Here is a 19,710-nt window from a genome sequence, read left to right as displayed (position 1 = left end):
CAATACCCCATCCACCCCTGCCACAAAGGGGAGCTGCGGTGCCGGACCCATCACAGACCCTTTTTCTTGTATATTTTCTTGGAGGGAATGCTGCTACACATTTAATTCTGTTTAGAGTAGAAAAGGTCTGGACTATGTTTTTCTTGAAATAGGCCCATACTAATATTTCTTCCCTCTCCAAAATGCTTATATAATTCACAAGTGCCTGGCAGAGACCAACGCTTTATAAATGTGGATAGTCACTTCGTAATATTGAAGGGTTTTATTTAAGACATTTTTAAAAAGTCATGTAATCAACACATTATAACTTGATAGCTCTGATTTTTTTAATAAAAACTTTAAGAAAGACACAGATCTTTGTTCCATATATCATTCAAAATATAAACCTTTTTAAGACAGGGGTGAAGCGCAGATCCAACTTTTTTTTTTTAAACACTGAAAATTAGACCGGGACAGGTCTGTGCCAAAGGAAAAATTGCAGAAACTGAAATATGGTCACTATGAAGCTCTCTCTCTATTACACCTCTGTGAATTATAACTCCTGCAATCTGCAAACTTATGACTGCATCTTATTAGTGAGGAATTTTGCAGTTTATGGGAGTCTTGGCAGTTACAAAATGTTCAGTGATTTATTTTTATCCCTTTAATAGAAACTTAAGTTTGCAAATTAACTTGCAGGACATTTGAGCAACTTTGAAGCTACACTCGACATGATCTTGCACAGTGCCGACGTGGAGAGTTGTGCACATAAGCACAAGGTACAAAGAAAGGAGCAGGACAGTCAGTGATCACCAAAAACTCTGGCCTGCATAAGAGCTGATGCCTGGCTGCCAAGCTATTGGTGCCTAGTAGTTGGAATAGGACCTATGAGGAAAAATGTATACCATAGCTCATTAACCTGATGAAAATCAGGCTTAGACCATGTCTCCCCAGACGATCTCCTCTTCTACCGTGGACACTTGTAATTAAAAGAGTGAGTGTAACAAGACTAAAGACTTCTACTGATCAGTGTGGAGGACTACTAGTGGTTCCTTAATCTTACTTGTGCCTGGCATTTGTGCTGCAGTAAAACACCCTTGTATTTTCTGCTTTGCACTATGTAAGGACTTGTAGGATCAGGATTGGGATGAACAGTAGTGGAGGAATTCAATATTTCTGTGTCTGTTTACTGACTTTGGCTGTAAACCATGGTAATGAGAAGTCCGCAAAAGGCAAGGGATGAAATGTGGAAGGGGATGGAAGGTGAGTAAGGACAAAATAAATAAGAATCAGACCGGAAGATAGAATGCTCTTGGACATGCAGCTCTGACTGAAGCTCATGGGAGGTGAATATGAGCTCTTAAGGCACAATATGGCCTATACATTTTGTCAGTGTTCAATAATGCCTGTACTACTTCAGAAAATGAAGCAACACATTTATTAATTGATATATAACTTTATTATGCACAGATTAAGATGACATGACACTGTGGTTATCAAAACCGTACAACTAAGCATTTCCCCAAGTCTTCTGAACACACAACTAAATACCAATGGGCTGTTCAGACTGGCCAGAGGGAATAATTTCTCCCATTGATTTTTTAAAAAAATACATCTGTAATGAGATTTTGCTAATTAAGAACTGATTTAAAAAAATCAAAGTACTGTGTTTGGAACCAGTTGAAAACATGATCGCTAATACCAATTAATTTCATGAACACCCTGTCTGACTGACGAAAACAGAGCACAACAGTTACCTCACAGAAAGTGCTGTCAGCATAACCAGCAGTACAAGTCTTCTTGTGAAGCATGAGGTAGATACACATTACAGAAAAGACTGGTGTATACATTACAGAAAACAATTAGAAAGAGGAACAAAAAGAATTTACAATCATCTCGAGAGACATTATGCAAAACCCTCTTCCATCTGGTAAATGCAATGGAAAAGCCCAGTTCAGAATGTTTTGACTTCTTAAAATGATAATGTAACAGCTGCCCAACACCAAATATTTGTAAAGGTTAAAGCTAGTGATTAGAAAATATATGAACACAACAAGCAGTTTGCTTTGGAGTTTAAATATTTCACTAATGGATTTTATCGTCAGAAGCTGTCTTTTTTTTTTTTAAAGCCCAATTCTGCCATCCTTCCACCAGATATCCCACTGGACTCAAAGAGATTACCTGTAAAATTCACCTTGGGAGAGAAGGCCAGCACCAATTAAGTCTTTTGTGAGCCCCATTTTGAGGAACTAAATGGGAAGTAAATGGCACATAGGCTTTGTGCTACTCCTCTGAACAAGGTAAATATCTCATTTGAGTAATGATGGCAGGATCAGGCCTCTTGATAGACAAACTGTGGCTTTGCAGTGAAACATTCAAATGATATACAACACAATATAACTTTAAAGAAACTTGCAGTAAATATAAATGGCTGTTTTATAAAAAGTTTACGTTTGTAGCAGTATTCTGAATTGCAGTAGTCAATGACTGCTGCAAGGTACGGTACATTCTTCTAATAAAGCTATTAACTGGGAAATGCCCTTGTTTTACTTCTCTTGCCTACAGAAGTGACTGTTCAATCCTATAAGAAATGACACTTGCATTTGATGACATCCACTGTCCAATTAACATATTGGTAACTTTCCATGAACTCAGTTTGATATATTCTTAACTCTAAACAGCTGAGTACATAAAGATGAGTCTTAATTTAAATTGTGTCCTGGATAGAAGGCTAAAAATTCAATTTTTTTTTATGCATTTTATATTTTGGTTTGTCAGTTTGGAAATATAAATCTGTAAATTATTTTAAAATTAGAGTAAATTATTGATAAAATCATTGATAATGCAGCATGTTTCTCTCAAAAATATACAATTAACTATCTTACACACAAGGTTTTAAACTTGTCCATCACAACAGAATTTTCTAAGACTCCTTGTGAGACTCTACTTTTTTTTAATCTGAGAAGGAAAGGGTTAAAATGGTAATAAGACATTACAAAAATGTAAAATTCACAGTAACTGAAATTAAACATATATAGAGTAATTTAAATTTATCTAAAACCACTTAAATATATCTTTATACACAAATGTAATGTAGTAAAATATAGCTATGATTGACTTAAAGGCTTTAGTCTTCTTTGAAGACATCTTTAAAGATTTTATACATAGAATATGCTTACACAATACATTCTGCTGAAGGTTAGGCAAAGCGCATTATTTTCAAAGACACAGGTAGCATATTTGTTCTTCCCACACGAAGGACACAATCCTGCAAACACTTATGTGAGTTATCCTGTTGAACTCAAAGTAATTATTCGTTGGTCTGATCTTGCAAAGACTTTCACATGTGCTTAACTTTACTCACTGTGAGCAGTCCCCTATTGACACTGAGACTGATCACAGGGCATAAAGTTAAGTACATTTATAAGCCCTTGCAACATCAGGGTCAGTCAGTAAGTTTACTCATGTGCATAAGCATTTGCAGGATCAGAGCCAAATGTGTTTAAAAAATTAAGGGCAAAATTCTGCTATCTGATCCTGAGTACATATCTCTATTGCACATTTTGATCTCATTATACAGACTGAATATCCATTGACAATATGAGTTGTATACATGGCATGAGTGTAGAGTTAGCAATAGAAATCTTGAGTTCAGACTTAAGAGAATATCACCCTAATATAAAGAATCCTATTCTCCTGCTGCAGAATACAAGCAGCTTCTACTGAAATTAATGGGAGTCATTTATATCCTGTGACAAGAGAATAACATTCACTTAAAAAACAAAACAAACAAACCAGAAACAGAGCAATCAGAGCATATTACAGTTGCAAAGTGACACCATAATATTTAAAGTAATTCACGTCTAATTTTTCCCTCCTTTTGGGATTTATTGTAAGGTCAGGGTATGGCAAAAGCACTAAAATACTATGAAAATTAGTGCCTTATTGCCCATCTCACATTCTAACATTACTTTGAGAATATCCAATTGCAAAGTTCATATGACTAACTAGTAGTTTGACACAAACCACTGTGGACTGTTATCTTAAAAAAAAGAGTTTCATTTTTATATGCAGTGTTTTATACAGATAGGCTCAGTTGTATATCCCTTGTGCACTCAAAACCACAGTGATGTCAACTGGAATTCGGGGCGCACAAAGAACGTAGGACTGAGCCAAGTATCTTTCAATATACTTTTTTTGTATATTAGTCTCAAAATATTCATATAAACTAAAGTCAATTATAAATATCTAACAACATTTTCATGGGTAGAGTGGGATATTAAGATGTTTTTCCCAGTCTAAAAAAATAGACATGCTAGATTAAGTAAAACTGTGTATACTGTGGTATATACATTTGCATAAGATATTTCATTAAGTATACACACTAACATTAGTGCATATTATCTTTTCTTTAATCTTTGTGTGTGTATAAGGGTATAGTGGGTAAAAAACCCTAATTGAAGATAGTTTGGGCCCAGTGAACAAGAAAGGGAATGTTGCTTTAGTGAGCATTATAATTACCAAAGGCAAACACATTTTAAACACCTGAAACTGCACACAAAACAAAGCAGGTAAGATGCTATAGCAGTCAAGCTCAAGAAAACAAGGTGCTATTTTGAAGTGGTTAAATATAGCTGAAGTAATAAAATGGTTTTTAACCAAGTAGATCTGAGCTTGAGACTTTCTTCTTCTGATGTGTAGGAATCCTTTGACCGAAGATCTCCGTTGTTCTACTTATCTTGTTGAAATCCCTTTGCAAACACCTTGTCAGTGAAAAGGCTTAGGAACCAAAAATTATTTTGTACAGACAAAGCAGCATTTTTCAAACTGGCATGTGTTTCACACTGACAGCCCACACTCCCTTTTAACAGGTTGCAGTACTGTAGCATAACATGCTGTAGAAAGGTCCAAAGACTGTATTTATCCAGAAGATCAGGTGATTTTTTTTTCCTACAGTGAAATCCCTCCTTTCTCAAAAGAAACCAAATGAATCCTTCCAACTTTAGACAGCCAATGTCAACGTACTGTCTCTCTGAACCTCTGCCCTCCTATGATGCTCCCTGGACTGACTTCCCCCTGGGTTAGGCTGTACTGCTGCTAGAACAGGGGGTGCTTTGTGTGCTGCCGATACTGTGTGCAGCACTGCTGTTTTCAGAGGCTGGTGGGTATGTGGGGACCTGCTGTCTTCCTGCTGTTTCCCCTGGGGAAAAAAAGAAGGAAACTGAAAATGTTACATGCTACAGCAAAAATATTTCTACCAACTCCCAATGTTCTTGTCATTTTTATTTCCATAAAAACTCTGCACTCGATATATATTTCAAATGGAAACGTTTGTTAAAGATGTTACTTGATTTTGACACCTCTGGGTAGTATTTACGTAAGAAAAAATCTTTTCTAGCTGCTTTCTTAATTGTATAAAAGCAGCTGACAGTGAGCTCAGCTATGGATGCTTTGTGTATCCTGCCGTCAGCTGCCCATCAACTGAGGTTCAGTCACCATACTCCTGGGGGAATTCTGTGCAATGGGAGGGGGGAGAAAGGGGGAGGTATCTGGGCCAGGGGGTCCCCACATCTGGGCTCGGGGGGTGGGGAAGGGTGCAGGTATCTGGGCCAGGGAGGCCCTGTGACTGGGCTCTGGTGGGGTTGCAGGTATCTGGGCCAGCGAGGCCCTGTGGCTGGGGAGGAGATTTCAGTGTATTGGCTGGGAGGCTCCCTTTGAATAGGCCATGGTGAGGGAGGGGTTGTGGGTATCTGGCCTCCCAGCTAGGCTGGGGGGGGAGGGGGAAGAAGGAGGCAGAGAAACAGGAACTGGTTTGTCATAGGGGTTTCTTTAACTCTCTACTCCTGGGGGAATTTTTGGGTGTCTGTATTGTTACAGACATACTTGTTGACAGGTATTTTCAGATAAATTACCAAAATAATTGAAGGTGGCATGATTATGTGGTGCTGTTTTCACAAATAAAATTTGCAGAATTTTAAAATATTGTGCACAGAATTTTTAATTTTTCTGGCACAGAATGCCCCCAGGAGTATCATGTAACTCAGATCAGGATCAGACCCTACATTTTTTGTGGTCTTTTCTGTTTGATGGAAAACAGCTAGAAAAGTGTAGAATGTTTTGTCTTAATGCCAACACATGGAGCAGCGTGTACTAAAACCAATGAGTTGGATCTGAAAGCACTCTCCTCCCCCTCCTCAGTCAGGAGGATGGCACATACTGGGAGACAGAGGACCTTCCCTCCCCTCCCCCCCCCCCCCCCCCCCCCCGAGTAGGAAAATGGCCTATCCTGTAATGCTGAGTTGATTTACATATCCCACTCTAAATGTAATGTAGCAGGGTTACAGCAAGCTTCCACATAGCTACTACAGTATGAGCAGTAGTTATAGCACAGTATAAGGTACAATATTCTTGCAATTTCATGCTCAGAGTGTAAGTACACACACGCACTATTGTTAAAAGAATGTTATTTGGATTACAAAGTCAAGCACTAAAAAGTTAGAAAATGCCTGATTTTATGGATGCCTGTGCAATATTAATACTTCCCTTTTCTTGTCCATTTTGTGCACTGAATGAGGCAGAGGTCCTGTGGGGGGAAAAATAGTATGATCGAATAATTAAAGATTGTATCACAATGCATATGGAGGGGGGGACGGGGGATTAAGGTTGCACAGGCAACCATAAATCTGGCATTGCCTAACTTTGAAGTGCTTAACTTTGTAACCTTAATGTTCTTTTAATGTAGCCATGTGGTTTCCTAATGGTTTTTAAAGAAAAAGGTTACAAGTTCTATTATGTGGATCTGTAGCCCTCCTCCCAATCATCAGCAATGTCAGAACCCTGAGTCTTCAGCATTACAGCATAGACTTCTGCTACTTGAGCTACAAGATTAACAATGTTGGCTAGCAGTAGGGTGACCATATTTCCCAAAAGGAAAACAGGACACCATGCGGGGCTGGCCTGAGACCCTTCCTCCAGCTGCCCCTCCCCCCCCCAACGGGGCTGGCCCCAGGCCCCCACTTGAGGCTGTCGCTGGTTGCTTGAACCATGCCCCCCCACATCCACATCGTTCCTCCACACTGCACCGCTTTTTTGACAAATGGGCATTTGTCCCGTTTGCTCTTGCCAACTGATCCAACTTTTGCCAAAAAAGGTCCGGATGGCCAGGACAGGGCTTAAAAAAGGGACAGACTGTCCTGGCCAAAACGGGATGTTTGGTCACCTTAGGCCTAGAAGTAAGAGGGGAGACAGGATTGCTGGTTCTGGAGAGTGCTTGGGGAAGCCCAGGCCAGCCATAGCTGGGATAGCTACTGTCCCATGAGTTGCCCCCAGATGGGTGACTGACCCCTGGTACCATGTGCTGGATCCATAGGGGCAATTAAGGGAACGCTGACCTGGCTGTCTCTCCCTCCCTCTCCCACTCCTTCCCTGCCCAGGAGTTGGGAGAGCTCCTACCCCCAGTGGTAAATGGACTACAGGGGACCGAGTGTTGGATCCTAGGATTTATAGGGTTGGAGCAGGCTGGCTCACTCTCCTCCTTGCCCCCTAAAAGCTGCTCTGGCAGCTCTCTGTTCCTACTGCAATGTGGGCTGCTGCAGCAGCAACACGAGCCCAGCCTTGGAATGGTTCAGAGATTTTGGTAGGTTGCCAAAAGTTTCCAGAGGAACACGAGTGACAGAAGGGAAGTGGTGATTTTGAACACTTTGTAGCTCACCCAATTTTTTTTATTTAAACTTTATTTGTATTGTTTTTACATAAAATATAAACACTTAACAAAACGCATACAAACAACCGCCTTAAATGTCACTATTTGTAAAACCTGGAAAAAACAAAAACAAAAAAAACCTCTGACCCAGTAGCAGTCAGGCAGGGCATCAGAGCTCACCCATATCTGAATGGAATATCATGGGTGAATGAAGATGCACTTCTGCAGCACAAGGGGATTCCCACCTATTAAATAGCAAAGCCCTGATGCAAACAATGGAGGTATGAGAGCTTGTCAAGTGAAGGGGTCACAAGAATCCTTCACAATGAAAAGTGCTAGGCAACCTAAATGTAGGGGTTGCTACCAGCTCATCCTACAATCACTGCCGTATTCCTACTCTCGAAAGAGTGCACAGCTTTTGCCTTGCACCCCACTATTTTCACAAATAGGAAGAAAACTCCCCCAAACACTCTTCCTCAATTAAGTCAATGGCGCTGCATTGCTTTAACAGAGGTCAGAATTTTGCCCATGGATTCACTCAATAAGACATTTAATTTTGCGAGGCAGTTTCTGATCTGTACAAATCCAAAGTGATTCCACAAATTATAGACTTCTTCTATGTGTAATTGAATCTAGCACAGTATTTCTTAAATAAAATGTTTCATTCCTATCTTTTTATTAGAAACAGCTTTGTATATAAACAAAGTAAACTATAGCAGCAGTTTCTTGTTGTGTTATCTTACTATAAGCTTTTCATAAACCTTGTTGGGGCATTTTCTCCTTCATTATAAAATATATAGTTGTTTTGTGTATAAGCCTCCCTTCCTGTCATGTTAAAGGACATATCTATAAGTCAGTGATAAGCAAACTCCCTTTCATAAAAAAATGAAAATAAAAATAGAAAAAGCTGTTACCATTAGAACACAGGAACTGCAGTTACTTCTATTCCCTTAACAGGGCCCCTCAACATCTCTGCCAAGAAAGCAGTTCTGCAAAATGTAGAACTGGCCCATATTCCCTGCTGTTAGGTCTTATTACAGCTTCGCTGTCACCCATTTTACAAACCGCATGATTACACATAGTTTTGCCTCAGCCACAGCATATCAATACGATCTGTATAAACTTAACCATAACTTAGTTTATATGCTGAATACCTCTTCTTTTTTAGGCAAAATGACAAGCACAGCTGTCACAATCTCTTTAGAAGCCAAACAGCACCACATATCCCGTTCCTTTGCTCTTCTGGAAAACTTCCTAGGAGGCATCTTCCTTTAAAAGTTTGGGGGTTGAGCACTTTGCCTCAGTGGCAAAGACTCTGCTGTCATTTAATTTCCTCTTCACTGCTCCATGTCTAGAAAATTATTGGCAGTTCTGACATAACAATCTGTTTGTGTAACAGAGATACCAGCAGAATTTGCACTGCCCTTCAACTGAAGTATCAAAATCTTAGTGAGACTATGAACAGAACCTACCAATATATTTAGACTGACTTTTGCTTGGTCTTACAGTTATTGTTCACCACCTTGATAAACTGTCAAATCCTCTCGATAAAAAACTCAAAATAATTTAAGTGAAGAGAAAAAATGTATTTAATACACCACCACCTACTGCCTTATTTATGTAAACAGCTTCATGTGTCTAATGTTAGTGCTTGATCACGCCTCAAAATGGCCATGTCCTATCTATTGACAGTAAACAAGCTTTTACCCATCTGAATGTGACAACATGTACTTTATTATTCACACTTAGGAAAACTGCCAGTAGTACTCCCTGTCCAGGAAGTCTGAATGTTTGCTTTTCTATCTCCATTTGCCAAATATAATTGGTTGCTATGTCGGTTTATTTTAAATCAGATCCCATTTTAAAAACAAGAGAAGGGGAGGCCTTTAACTTCCAGAGCTCTGGAAAATTTTATCCTGTTAATTTGAAGCATTGTCCGAATAAGAGAAAAATCATACTTTCTAAGAGGATTATGTGACTGATGTGCGTGCCATACATAATGCAAGGTTTTAAATTGTTGGGTTTATGTTTAGCAAAGTCTAATAACTTATAAAGCTGTTCCATGTCCCTTGTATTTATCCTTAAGCATGATAGTTTATTCACTTAAAGCAGAGGTCTCCAGTCAGATAATTTCACAATCACTCCTGAAGGGTTACTGCACACAAACAGGGCTGGAGCAAGACTTTTACTTCTTCTAAAGAGGCTCAGGTAAACAGTATTCAATACTCGCCAAGCTCCTCTGCCTTCATTTGTTCTAGGATCCTCTCCAGACAGATATTCTATTATTGTGGAAAAGTTGGTAGCTACCTTTCAAGTTCTTTAACCATTTAGAAATAATAGTCTAAAATAGGGAGCTTTTGGCTGAGGAGGAGGATAGAACACCTCTTAATTCCTCTACTCACTTCGATGCCTCTCCCTCCGTAAGTACTCTCTGAGCTCAAAGCCCCGTGTGCTCAATGGCAAACTAGACCCAAATTTTGCAGTAAAGCTCCTAGATTTTTTGTTAACGTTCTGGTGGAAACTTTGCAGCAGTTTCTGATTTTTTTAAAATGTATTTGAATGAAATAATCAAAGTGAGTAATACAATCAATAACTTAGCTGCTGAGTTGTTTGTTTTGATATTCAATTGCATTTATTTTATGCGGTCTCCTCTACATTTTCAGTTATCTTTTGGTTTCAGCATTAACAACCCATTAAGATGAATGGGGGAGTTCATTCATTTAGGGCCTGGTCTATATTAGAAAGGGTTTGCTGGTATATACTAGCAAACCTTCCTAATGTAGACACAGCTAATACCAGCAAAGTAATTCTTTTGCTGATGTAATTTATACCAATTCCCCAAACAAAATAAGGTAAACTGGCAAAAATACTTCTTTTGTTGGTATAACCACATCTACAGTCTGGCTTTTGCCAGTATCAACAGTAATTTAAACACCCTTCACCCCCACCACGCATCGCTACTATGCCAGTAAAAGTTTCTAGTGTAGACCAGGCCTAAGAGATTGTTTCACGCTGCCTGCAAACCTAGGATGAAACCATGGCATCACTTTTGAAAGATAATGTTATGTAAAATGAAAATTGTATTATGTTCTGGAATCCGAATTACAAGGGGTGAATTATATGGCTGTAGTATACACAAGACCCTATCTAAGATATGCAGGTTAGCTACATATTTATTTATGCTTTATCAAAAAAAGTCTTCAGCAGACCCCAAAGCCTTTCAGCCGGGGCTGAATTATCTTGTACACCGCAATTCTCCACTGAGGGGTTATGGTGACCAGCGGAAGTCCCTAATAGCAAATCTCTACTACAAATCCCAATTTGTAGATGCAAGTGTGGGGGGGACAAAATATGTGCCCAGGAACAGCAGTCCATTTTGAGGCGCCTTTAAAAATCTGCCCACTATATCTAATTTCTAAAATTCTCTAATCCAAGGAATTAGAGAGCCTGCTTCCTTTCTTCCCTTTTATTCTTTCCCCTTATTTTTGTCTCTCAGGCAATAAGGAACGTCAGAACAGCTGCTCCTCTTGCTGTTTTACATGGTAACTATGACTGATGTAGTTAGTCACTAATTATTTTAATAGGGTTGGTCCAAGTTCCATTTTCTTGACGGATTTATTATGTCAACTTCCCATTGTTTTTGACAACGGGATTTTGTCAATTTTAATTACTCTCTCGTCTCTTGTATAATGCTCCTATTTATTAATACTGTAAAGTTTAACACACAACTTCTGACATACAACACATGTCCCTCTAGATATCTCTGTAACTGAACAGAGATTCAATACCTATTGATAAAGGATGAAGGCTTAACAGTGGGGCAATTTTCCCCAGGCCCTGGGCCCCACAGGGGCCCCCACGAGAGTTTTCGGCAGCACTTCGTCCTTCAGTCCTTCTTCCGCTCTGGGTGTTTGGCCCAGAGTGGAAGGACCCCCGCCGCTGAAAACCCCAGTCCCCCGAATCCTCTGGGAGGCCCTGGTGGCCAGGAGTGGAAGTGGCCCAGAGCAGAGACTACTTTGGGGATTCTGGGACGGAGAGCAGCCCATAGGGAGCCCAGGAAAGACCGCTGCATGTTAGAATAGTCCATGGTGCTGGTCTAACCATAGCAGAGTGGTTCTATTTACTGTGGCAGCTCAGAATCCAAGTGGAGCAAAAGATGATGTAAAGCCACCTGTGCCTCCCCTTCTCTTCCTCCTGTGTGGCATGTCTCAGGAGACACAGCAGACAACCTAGCCCGGGGTGGGCAAACTTTTTGGCCTGAGGGCCACATCGGGGTTGCAAAACTGTATCAAGGGTCGGGTACGGAAGGCTGTGCCTCCCCAAACAGCCTGGCCCCCGCCCCCATCCGCCCCCTCCCATTTCCCACCCCTCTGACTGCCCCGCTTAGAATCCATGCCCCATCCAACCCCCCCCGTTCCTTGTCCCCCGACCGCCCTCTCCTGAGACCCCCCCCACCCCATCCAACCCCCCCTTTGCTCCCTGTCTTCTAACTGCCCCGACCCCTATCCACACCCCGCCCCCTGAAAGGCCACCCGGGACTCCCACACCCATCCAACCCCCCCTGCTCTCTGTCTCCTAATCGCTCTCCACTCCATCCAACCGCCCCCTGCTCCCTTACCATGCTGCTCAGAGCAGCAGATGCTCACAGTCCCACCGCCCGGCCGGGGCCAGCCACATCACTATGCTGCCTGGCAGAAGTGGTGGGCCAGAGCGCTGGCGGTGCAGTGAGCTGAAGCTGCGGGGGAAGGGGGACAGCAGGGGAGCGACTGAGGGCTAGCCTCCCTGGCCGGGAGCTCAAGGGCTGGGCCGGACGTGGGCTGCGGGCCGGACGTGCGCTGCGGGCCGTAGTTTACCTACCTCTCACCTAGCCCATGATTAAGTACAGATTTATCTAGTTTGCCACAGAAGAAACTACTGGATAGGAGTTCCTCAAAGATTGGTTTTCATAGAATTTGCACTGGTTCAACTAAAATTGGTTTTCATATCAATTTACTTAAACCCATGGAAACTCTTGCTTGGCTCACACTTAAATCAGCTATCAGTGGCTATAAATTTAGCTTAACTTTTTAAAAACTGAGAATTTTAATTAAACCAATGTAAGGTTTTGAATAAACAAAGCCTACAAAACATTTTAAATTGCAGCTGGAGTCAGAAAAGGGCCTATGTAAATATGGTGTCTTTTTAGTCATTTGATCTGCTCTTGGTGTATAGTCAAAGTCACATCTGCTTACTTTACTAGCTAAAAAGATTTAATGGATTCTCTTCTGGCTCACACATCAATAGAATTAACTAAATTCCAGTAACAGAATCTTTATTGGTGATGGCACATGAGCTATAAAATCTCAGTTGGACTTTCAGACCCCAGGGTAAGTTTTCACAGTTAGTCAAAAATCTCCAAATTTCTAAACCAAATATCAAAAGACATAATATCCCCCATTACCGAGAGAGGCAGATACAGCTACCTGGTTAACACCTTCAGTCTGCTGTGGGGAGTTGCTGGAAAGCACCTTAGGGAGAATGTGGAAAGCAGCAAAGAAGACCTAGTCTCCTGATTCATAAGCATTCGATCTCACTGCCTCCATTGTAATGTGCTATGCCAAATGGAAGCCGGTGAAAACAACTGTACTAACCTGTGTGAGAATAGATAAACCACAGTGCTCCTGTCAGCAGTGCTCCAATCACAAATGCTGCAAAGGCGATGCCCACAACGGTCAGAGTGTCCAGACCATAGAAAACTGCTACAAATAAAAACCATTTTTTTCATTTTGAATGCTGAATAGTATTTTTAAAAATTCCTCCTCCCGTTTTCACACAGAGCTTTGACATTTTCATATTTAATTAACCAGCATTTTAAACGCAAGAAAAGAAAGCCCCATGATACTTAGCAGATTACTGTGATTTGTTTCTAAGCAGGACAAGCAATGCGTATGCTGGCAGAGGTGAGCATGAAGCATGTCTTTAGTTTAACAAACTGTTCTGTCAAAAACCCAGCTCAATACATCCCAAATCTAGCAAAACCGGAATGAATTCAAAGTGTTCTCAGTTTCTTGTTAATTATTCTTTGTTTTCAGTTAAATACCAGGTTTCACTTAAATATATATTTAAAAAGCTGTGCAGTCTTACTAAAAGGTTACTTTTTATTCACATCCTACCATGCAAGCCAACTTTACTCTATATCCTCTGTAACTTCAGCCCTATATCTAGGTGGAGAACGGAAGTGCTGTTAAGTGAGAAGTGGTGCCAGCTCAAAAGTCAGCAAAAACATAAATAGGAGCAATTGTTTTTCATATTTGGCAATGTTCTTAATAAAAAATTAATTCCAGATCACAAAAATAGAACAAAAAACTCAGTTTCTAGGGGATGGGATCTTTATGCAGTATAGTTTGTACAGTACTGCATCTGGTTCCTGAATGTATGGCTCCAAATGTTACTGACACAATTACAGCAACTTCCAGCCATTGTCTTGCATATTTCTTCTCTTTGATCAAAAACACCTTAATGTGGTTCTCATACTGAATCAATTATTTTTTGTATTTTTTCTTACATGACTAATTTCAGATGTAGTTTTTCTAGTGTCTCCCATAAACATATGAAATGTTGTAAGCTAGTCAATAACTTTTTAGTAATTGAGTAAATAATGGAAAAGAACTGAACACACAGACTCCAATTCATCCCAGGGTCTGCGTTGGTGGGTGCGGGAGACACGAAGGAGGCTGGCCAGGGCATGCTTAGCAGATCTCCTCCAATTCACCTGCTTTCTACCTCGTTTCCTGCATCCAGCAGAAATTCCTTGGAAAGGCAGGCAGCAGCACTGGTACTTGCTTTCCCTCCGTTATTGACAGGCACACTTGCATGGGTACTGTACCTTTCAGACCCCTGCATCCGCTAAGGAAGTTCTTCAGAACCCCTTTCTGAGTATGTGCAGCCAGATTTGGGACAGAAAGAACAGCCCAGGTAGCGGCTAACTGGAGTTTTCTCCTGTTTTTGACTTGGAGCCATTTCTGAGCCACTTGGTCATGTTTGATTATTTTAAATCCAAACTATAATTGTGTTTGTTAACCAGAGATACCTCTTTTACAACTGCATCATCTTCTTGCCTTAAGATGCAGTTCACAGACAACTAGGTCCCACTCATCGCAGGACACAGGTAGCCCAGCTGGTGGAGGGAGGTAAATGTTATCATTCTCTGTGCCACCTTGTGTGAATCTAGCTCCAAGACCCAAAGAGACCAGCTCTTTTCCCTCACTTCTTTCCCTCCGCACTTTCTAAATTCTCACCCTTCAGCTACCATTTTTCCTTCCCTCCCATCATGATGTATTTCTAGTGCTACGCACTCTCCTCAGAGCTGATTGGGCCCTTTAGCATGGTTGAGATTTTTGGCTTCCCCAACTCCGCTGATGCTGATGTTGAACTCAGAGTGAAAGTCACAGAGCCACATTTTATCACATCTGTGGTGGTCTTGATGTTGGAGTACTGCAATCACAAATTACTGCTCATGTAATACCCCTCATGAATTCCTCTCTCAAAGTTCGTGGGAATGGCCTAGATCCTGGGAGTCATGTGCCTAACTATGTTTGAGGATCTGGGATGGTGTCCCCAGGGGCACTAAAACCAAAGACTTAATTCCGCTCTAAGTTTAAAAAGCTTTACAATAAACGATCTTTGACTTAACCTTTTGTTTGGAAGTTGTTAGATCAGTGGTTCTCAAACTGTGGATCAGGACTCCAAAGTGGGTCGCGACCCTGTTTTAATGGGGTTGCCGGGGCTGGCATTAGCCTTGCTAGAGCCTGGGGCTGAGGCCGAAGCTGAAGCCCAAGCTCCACTGCCCAGGACCAAAGCCCAAGGGCTTCAGGTTATAGACCCCCTGCCTGGAGCTGAAGCTCTTGGGATTCAGCCTTTGGCTTTGTCCTCCGCCCAGGGTGGCGGGGCTTGGGTGGGCTTAAGCTTCAGTCCCCCTTCCTGGGGTCGTATAGTAATTTTTGTTGTCAGAAGAGGGTACAGTACAATGAAGTTTGAGAACGCGTGTTAGATCAACAAAGTAGACAGATATGTATAACTTACGTGGCTGCAACCCATTGCCTTTTGGCTTGTGAATAGGTGGACCTGTTTAAAAAACACGAACACATTAATTGCATGATGTGCCATAGAAATACTACACACTATATAAGCAATCTTCAGCATCTCACTGGGAGGAAAGTCTTTAAATGCTGCATAATGTATTGGTAACATTTCAGGAAATCCTGTCAGAATTTATTAACCTGGATCAGTATGTAAAAAATCCATTTGTATCTTGTTTAGTCTTCAGAGGAATATATCCATAGCACAATGCAAGCAGCATGTTACGGAGTGCTGGCAGATGCTGTGCAAACCTCCCCACCCAGTAGTCATCAATTCTCACCTGCAATAACTCCCTCTTATTCCTATGCTGGGCTCTCCTTCAGCACAGATTGCTAAAATTGTTTCCTGTCTCCAGTCATGAGAGACTAGCACATGAAATCATTTCAAGACCCAGCCCCCCTTTTCCACTCCTGGGAAATGTTGCTTCTAGATATGATGGACCCTGTTCTGACCAGCTTAAATGCACATGTTTTGACTTGTACATTTCCACTGTGCTCTGTAATGTGTATAAATTACTTGGTATTCTATCTTATTTATACTGGAAGACAAAGATCATAGCTATGATGTTAAAGCTACTATTTTGAAATAATAATCAAATAGCATCAGCATGGAATGGAAAGAAATACAAAACTGTCTTTAGAAATGCATCATTACTCCTACTCTCTCTCTTATTTGACATCCCTTCTTCATATACATGCCTGGTATCTCCATGGAGGAACTATTAGATGTCGGGAGTCCCCTTCCTCTCAGGATACCCATGCCAACTTGAGGAATCAGAAACCCAGATTTGGATTCTAATTCAAACATCTTGTTTGGTAACCCATGTTGCACTCTCTAGATCAACAAGCTGCCCGAAGGATATAATTTAAATTCTGACATGTTTGAGTGTACCAGATGCTTCCACTATGAGAAGATTTGGTAAGGAACTGTAATGATACATATTTTTATATCCTTTAACAATTGGGAAAAAATTGCTTTGATCTGGAGGCAAGAGCAGTTCTATAAGTTCCAAAATATACTGAAAGTTATCTGTTTTCTTTTTATTGTTTATCCAGTACGTATTTATATGTCAGGATTAGTGTTCCAAACCTCTTCAGTAGTAACTGCATTAACTAACTTGAACCACACAGGGTACCATGTGGCCAAAATTCTCTCTCAGATTCATTACATGTTCCTCTCAGAAACACATACCTGCAATATCCAAAGCATTTTTATTTACTCTGAGAACAAACTAAAGCAGTGTAGTTTACCAAGTGGTTATCATCATCATCATCATCATCATCTTTTTTTTTTTTTTAATATATCATTCATGCCAAGTGGACTAGACACACAGGTTAAAACAAGGATGGGGAAATTGGGAGAAAGGTAAGGTTTTTTGGGTGACCTTAAGAATTTGTTTCCTGATTTAAATGCTTTTTTAATTCATGCATTTTGGAATATGTTATTGTTTTTAATATCTCAACGTTAGCTTTCTCAAAATGTACGGTTTTTTGTTTGTGAATATACTAACAAGTTATCAAATGGAAGTCAAAGCAGAAGTATAAATGAAGGTTTATGAAAGGCACTGGATTGAAATACTAGAGAGTGAAATAGTACAACATGAGTAGCAGCACTATATTTGTCCATATATCCAGCTAGCATATCCCAAACTTCGATTAATCCGAACGTCTCCAGTGGTGACAGGAATTAATTTTCCTTGCTAACTCTGTCATTGGCCTCTCCACAGAATAGGAAGGTTGCCAAACAACAACTTTGCCAATTCACTGAATTAGTTATCCAGTTCCTTGGCATTAATGTGTGTTGCTTGCTGCAGCTTTGTGCAACACAAGAAGGGTGAGAGTTCATGAGGCCCAGGGAAAGTGTATAATTTTAAAACAGAAGCAGGCTTGAACTAATGCACATGGTTTTCTATATCTTGGTTTAGGAAAAGTGTTGGTCAGTTGCTCACTTGATCTTGTTCCCTTCACTGAAAAAAAAACAAACACCTTATTTTCCACATCTTGCATAATTTGAACAAACAGTGAAAGGGACATAACTATTCAATAGAAGAATATCAATTTCATAGACTTTAAATAAGTTTCTCTCTACACCTTTCACTTAAATTGTGCCAAAGAACAGATGTGACTTAGAGATGCCAGGATATGAATAATTTGTTGTGTTTTTTTTTTAAAACTTGTATGGTCTTTTTTAGGAGGTTTCACGGGAATCTGATACAATAAGGTGAAGAACCAAGCTTGTAAAAACCTATAAAGCAAAATGCAAACTGGAGGGGGGGTGTTTTTCTCTAGCTATAGAGGCAGGGTTTCCATTACAGTCAATGGCAGTCATGTGCATGACGTATGGAGAAGAAAACAGACACCTTTGCATTGAACAATTTGTGCTGGCTCCCCAAATGTCAAACATACAAGCTCTTCATTTGGCTTATAGAGCAGATGTAACAGAATAGTTCCAATAACATGGTTTGTAACAATACCCACGAAAGCTGGCCTGTTCCACATCAAAGCAAATGACAACTGACATCTTTAAGATGAAAATACTCAGATTTTAGTAGTGCAATATAATTTGTTCTCAATCTTACAGATTCACTGTGCCAGTCAACCACAGCAGTTATAGAAAAGGGCCATTTGATTCGTTGTGGAACAACTGCAGAACGGCGATGTTAAGGTGCTAATAGTTGTGCATTATGCTCAAAATATGCTGGGATGAGTTCCACCAAACATTTAGCCAAACTATTGTTGCATTGTGGGTGATCTTATCAAGCAACTGTCTCTTAGTGTGTAAAAGTAAAACCAGATTTACTAAGACCTCATACTCTTTATACAGACAAAACTCCAGCTGAAGTGATCCTTGGGAGTTGCACACAGCCCTGCACACCCAAAGGGAGAATAGAGCTCTGGGTGTAAACCTGTTTGCTGAAGGATAAACATCAGTTACACAGTTTGATGTGTTCTGTCAGGAATGGATAATCACTGAGATGAGTGGGCATTTTGCATGAGGAAAGGGTACAGAATCAGGCCCAAAAGCAGAGTTTTAATTGTACTGCATTTACCAATCAAATACTTGCCTTTAATTCTTAGTGAATTTAATTTGCATGAAGAAGAATCGTGTAAAAACATGGGCTGCCTTGCAGAGTTAAACAAAAACAGTTGTTGCTTATGTCCCCCAGCAATGCTCCATGGTACCATATGCTGTTTAAACATTAAAAAGCACACACTGCAGAACTGAGGTTAAAGGATTTCTGATTCCCCATCCTTTGACTCTCTCTGGAAAGCATTCCAAAATTTCCAACAGACATTGCATGCAAATAGAAGATTTTGATCTGCAAGTGAAGTGAGCTGTAGCTCACGAAAGCTTATGCTCTAATAAATTTGTTAGTCTCTAAGGTGCCACAAGTCCTCCTTTTCTTTTTATGAAACCCTCTAAACTACCATGCTGGAGCTAAAAGAGAATGGACAATGCAATTATTAGTGTTCTAATGTGCATCCCTGCTGTTGTCAGAAGGGCCCCAGTAAGAAATACATTCACAAAAGATGAAGGTCATAACAGTTCTGGTTTTCCCATCTTTTTATACATACACAGGGGCAGAGCCTCAGCTGGTGTGAGTTATCAGAATTCCATTGACTTCAGTGAACAATGACAGTTTACACCAGCTGAGGATCTACCCTGCTGAATCCAGTTTGCCTTTAGATATGTGGGTACAGCTCCCATTGACTTGTTCTGGAGTTGTAGCTTATGCTAGAGGGCAGAACTGAGCCCTCTGTACTAACTTGTATTTGCTACGCTATAAATGTAAACAAATGTTCTCATAAATGTACAAACACTGAAATAAGATATTAAAATGTCAAATGCACACACCATGGGGCTTCACGGGATCCATCACAAACGTGTAGGATCTGGAGGCAACATTTACA

The 19,710-nt window shown here is 40.5% G+C and overlaps 1 protein-coding gene across 6 annotated transcripts in view; it reads right to left on the bottom strand.

The window, feature by feature from the left end:
• Positions 1–1,415: 1,415 nt before the first annotated feature.
• TGFBR3 (transforming growth factor beta receptor 3) overlaps positions 1,416–19,710 on the bottom strand; it is a 180,595-nt gene continuing 162,300 nt past the window's right edge. For 4 of the 6 annotated variants that reach the window (XM_048861630.2, XM_048861628.2, XM_048861634.2 and 1 more), the window contains 3 exons: positions 15,743–15,784; positions 13,312–13,419; positions 1,416–5,179 (listed from right to left, as the gene is read on the bottom strand). In XM_048861630.2, coding sequence (XP_048717587.1) covers positions 5,061–5,179; positions 13,312–13,419; positions 15,743–15,784 — 269 coding nt within the window. In that variant the 3' untranslated portion in view covers positions 1,416–5,060. Of the gene's footprint in view, positions 5,182–6,524; positions 6,563–13,311; positions 13,420–15,742; positions 15,785–19,710 lie in introns of all 6 variants that reach the window. The other 2 variants (XM_048861633.2, XM_048861631.2) reach the window with 2 other exon arrangements.

The sequence above is a fragment of the Caretta caretta genome, chromosome 8, assembly GCF_965140235.1.
Source record: "Caretta caretta isolate rCarCar2 chromosome 8, rCarCar1.hap1, whole genome shotgun sequence".
Lineage (NCBI taxonomy): Eukaryota > Metazoa > Chordata > Testudines > Cheloniidae > Caretta > Caretta caretta.
This window is presented reverse-complemented; position numbering and strand designations above follow the sequence as displayed.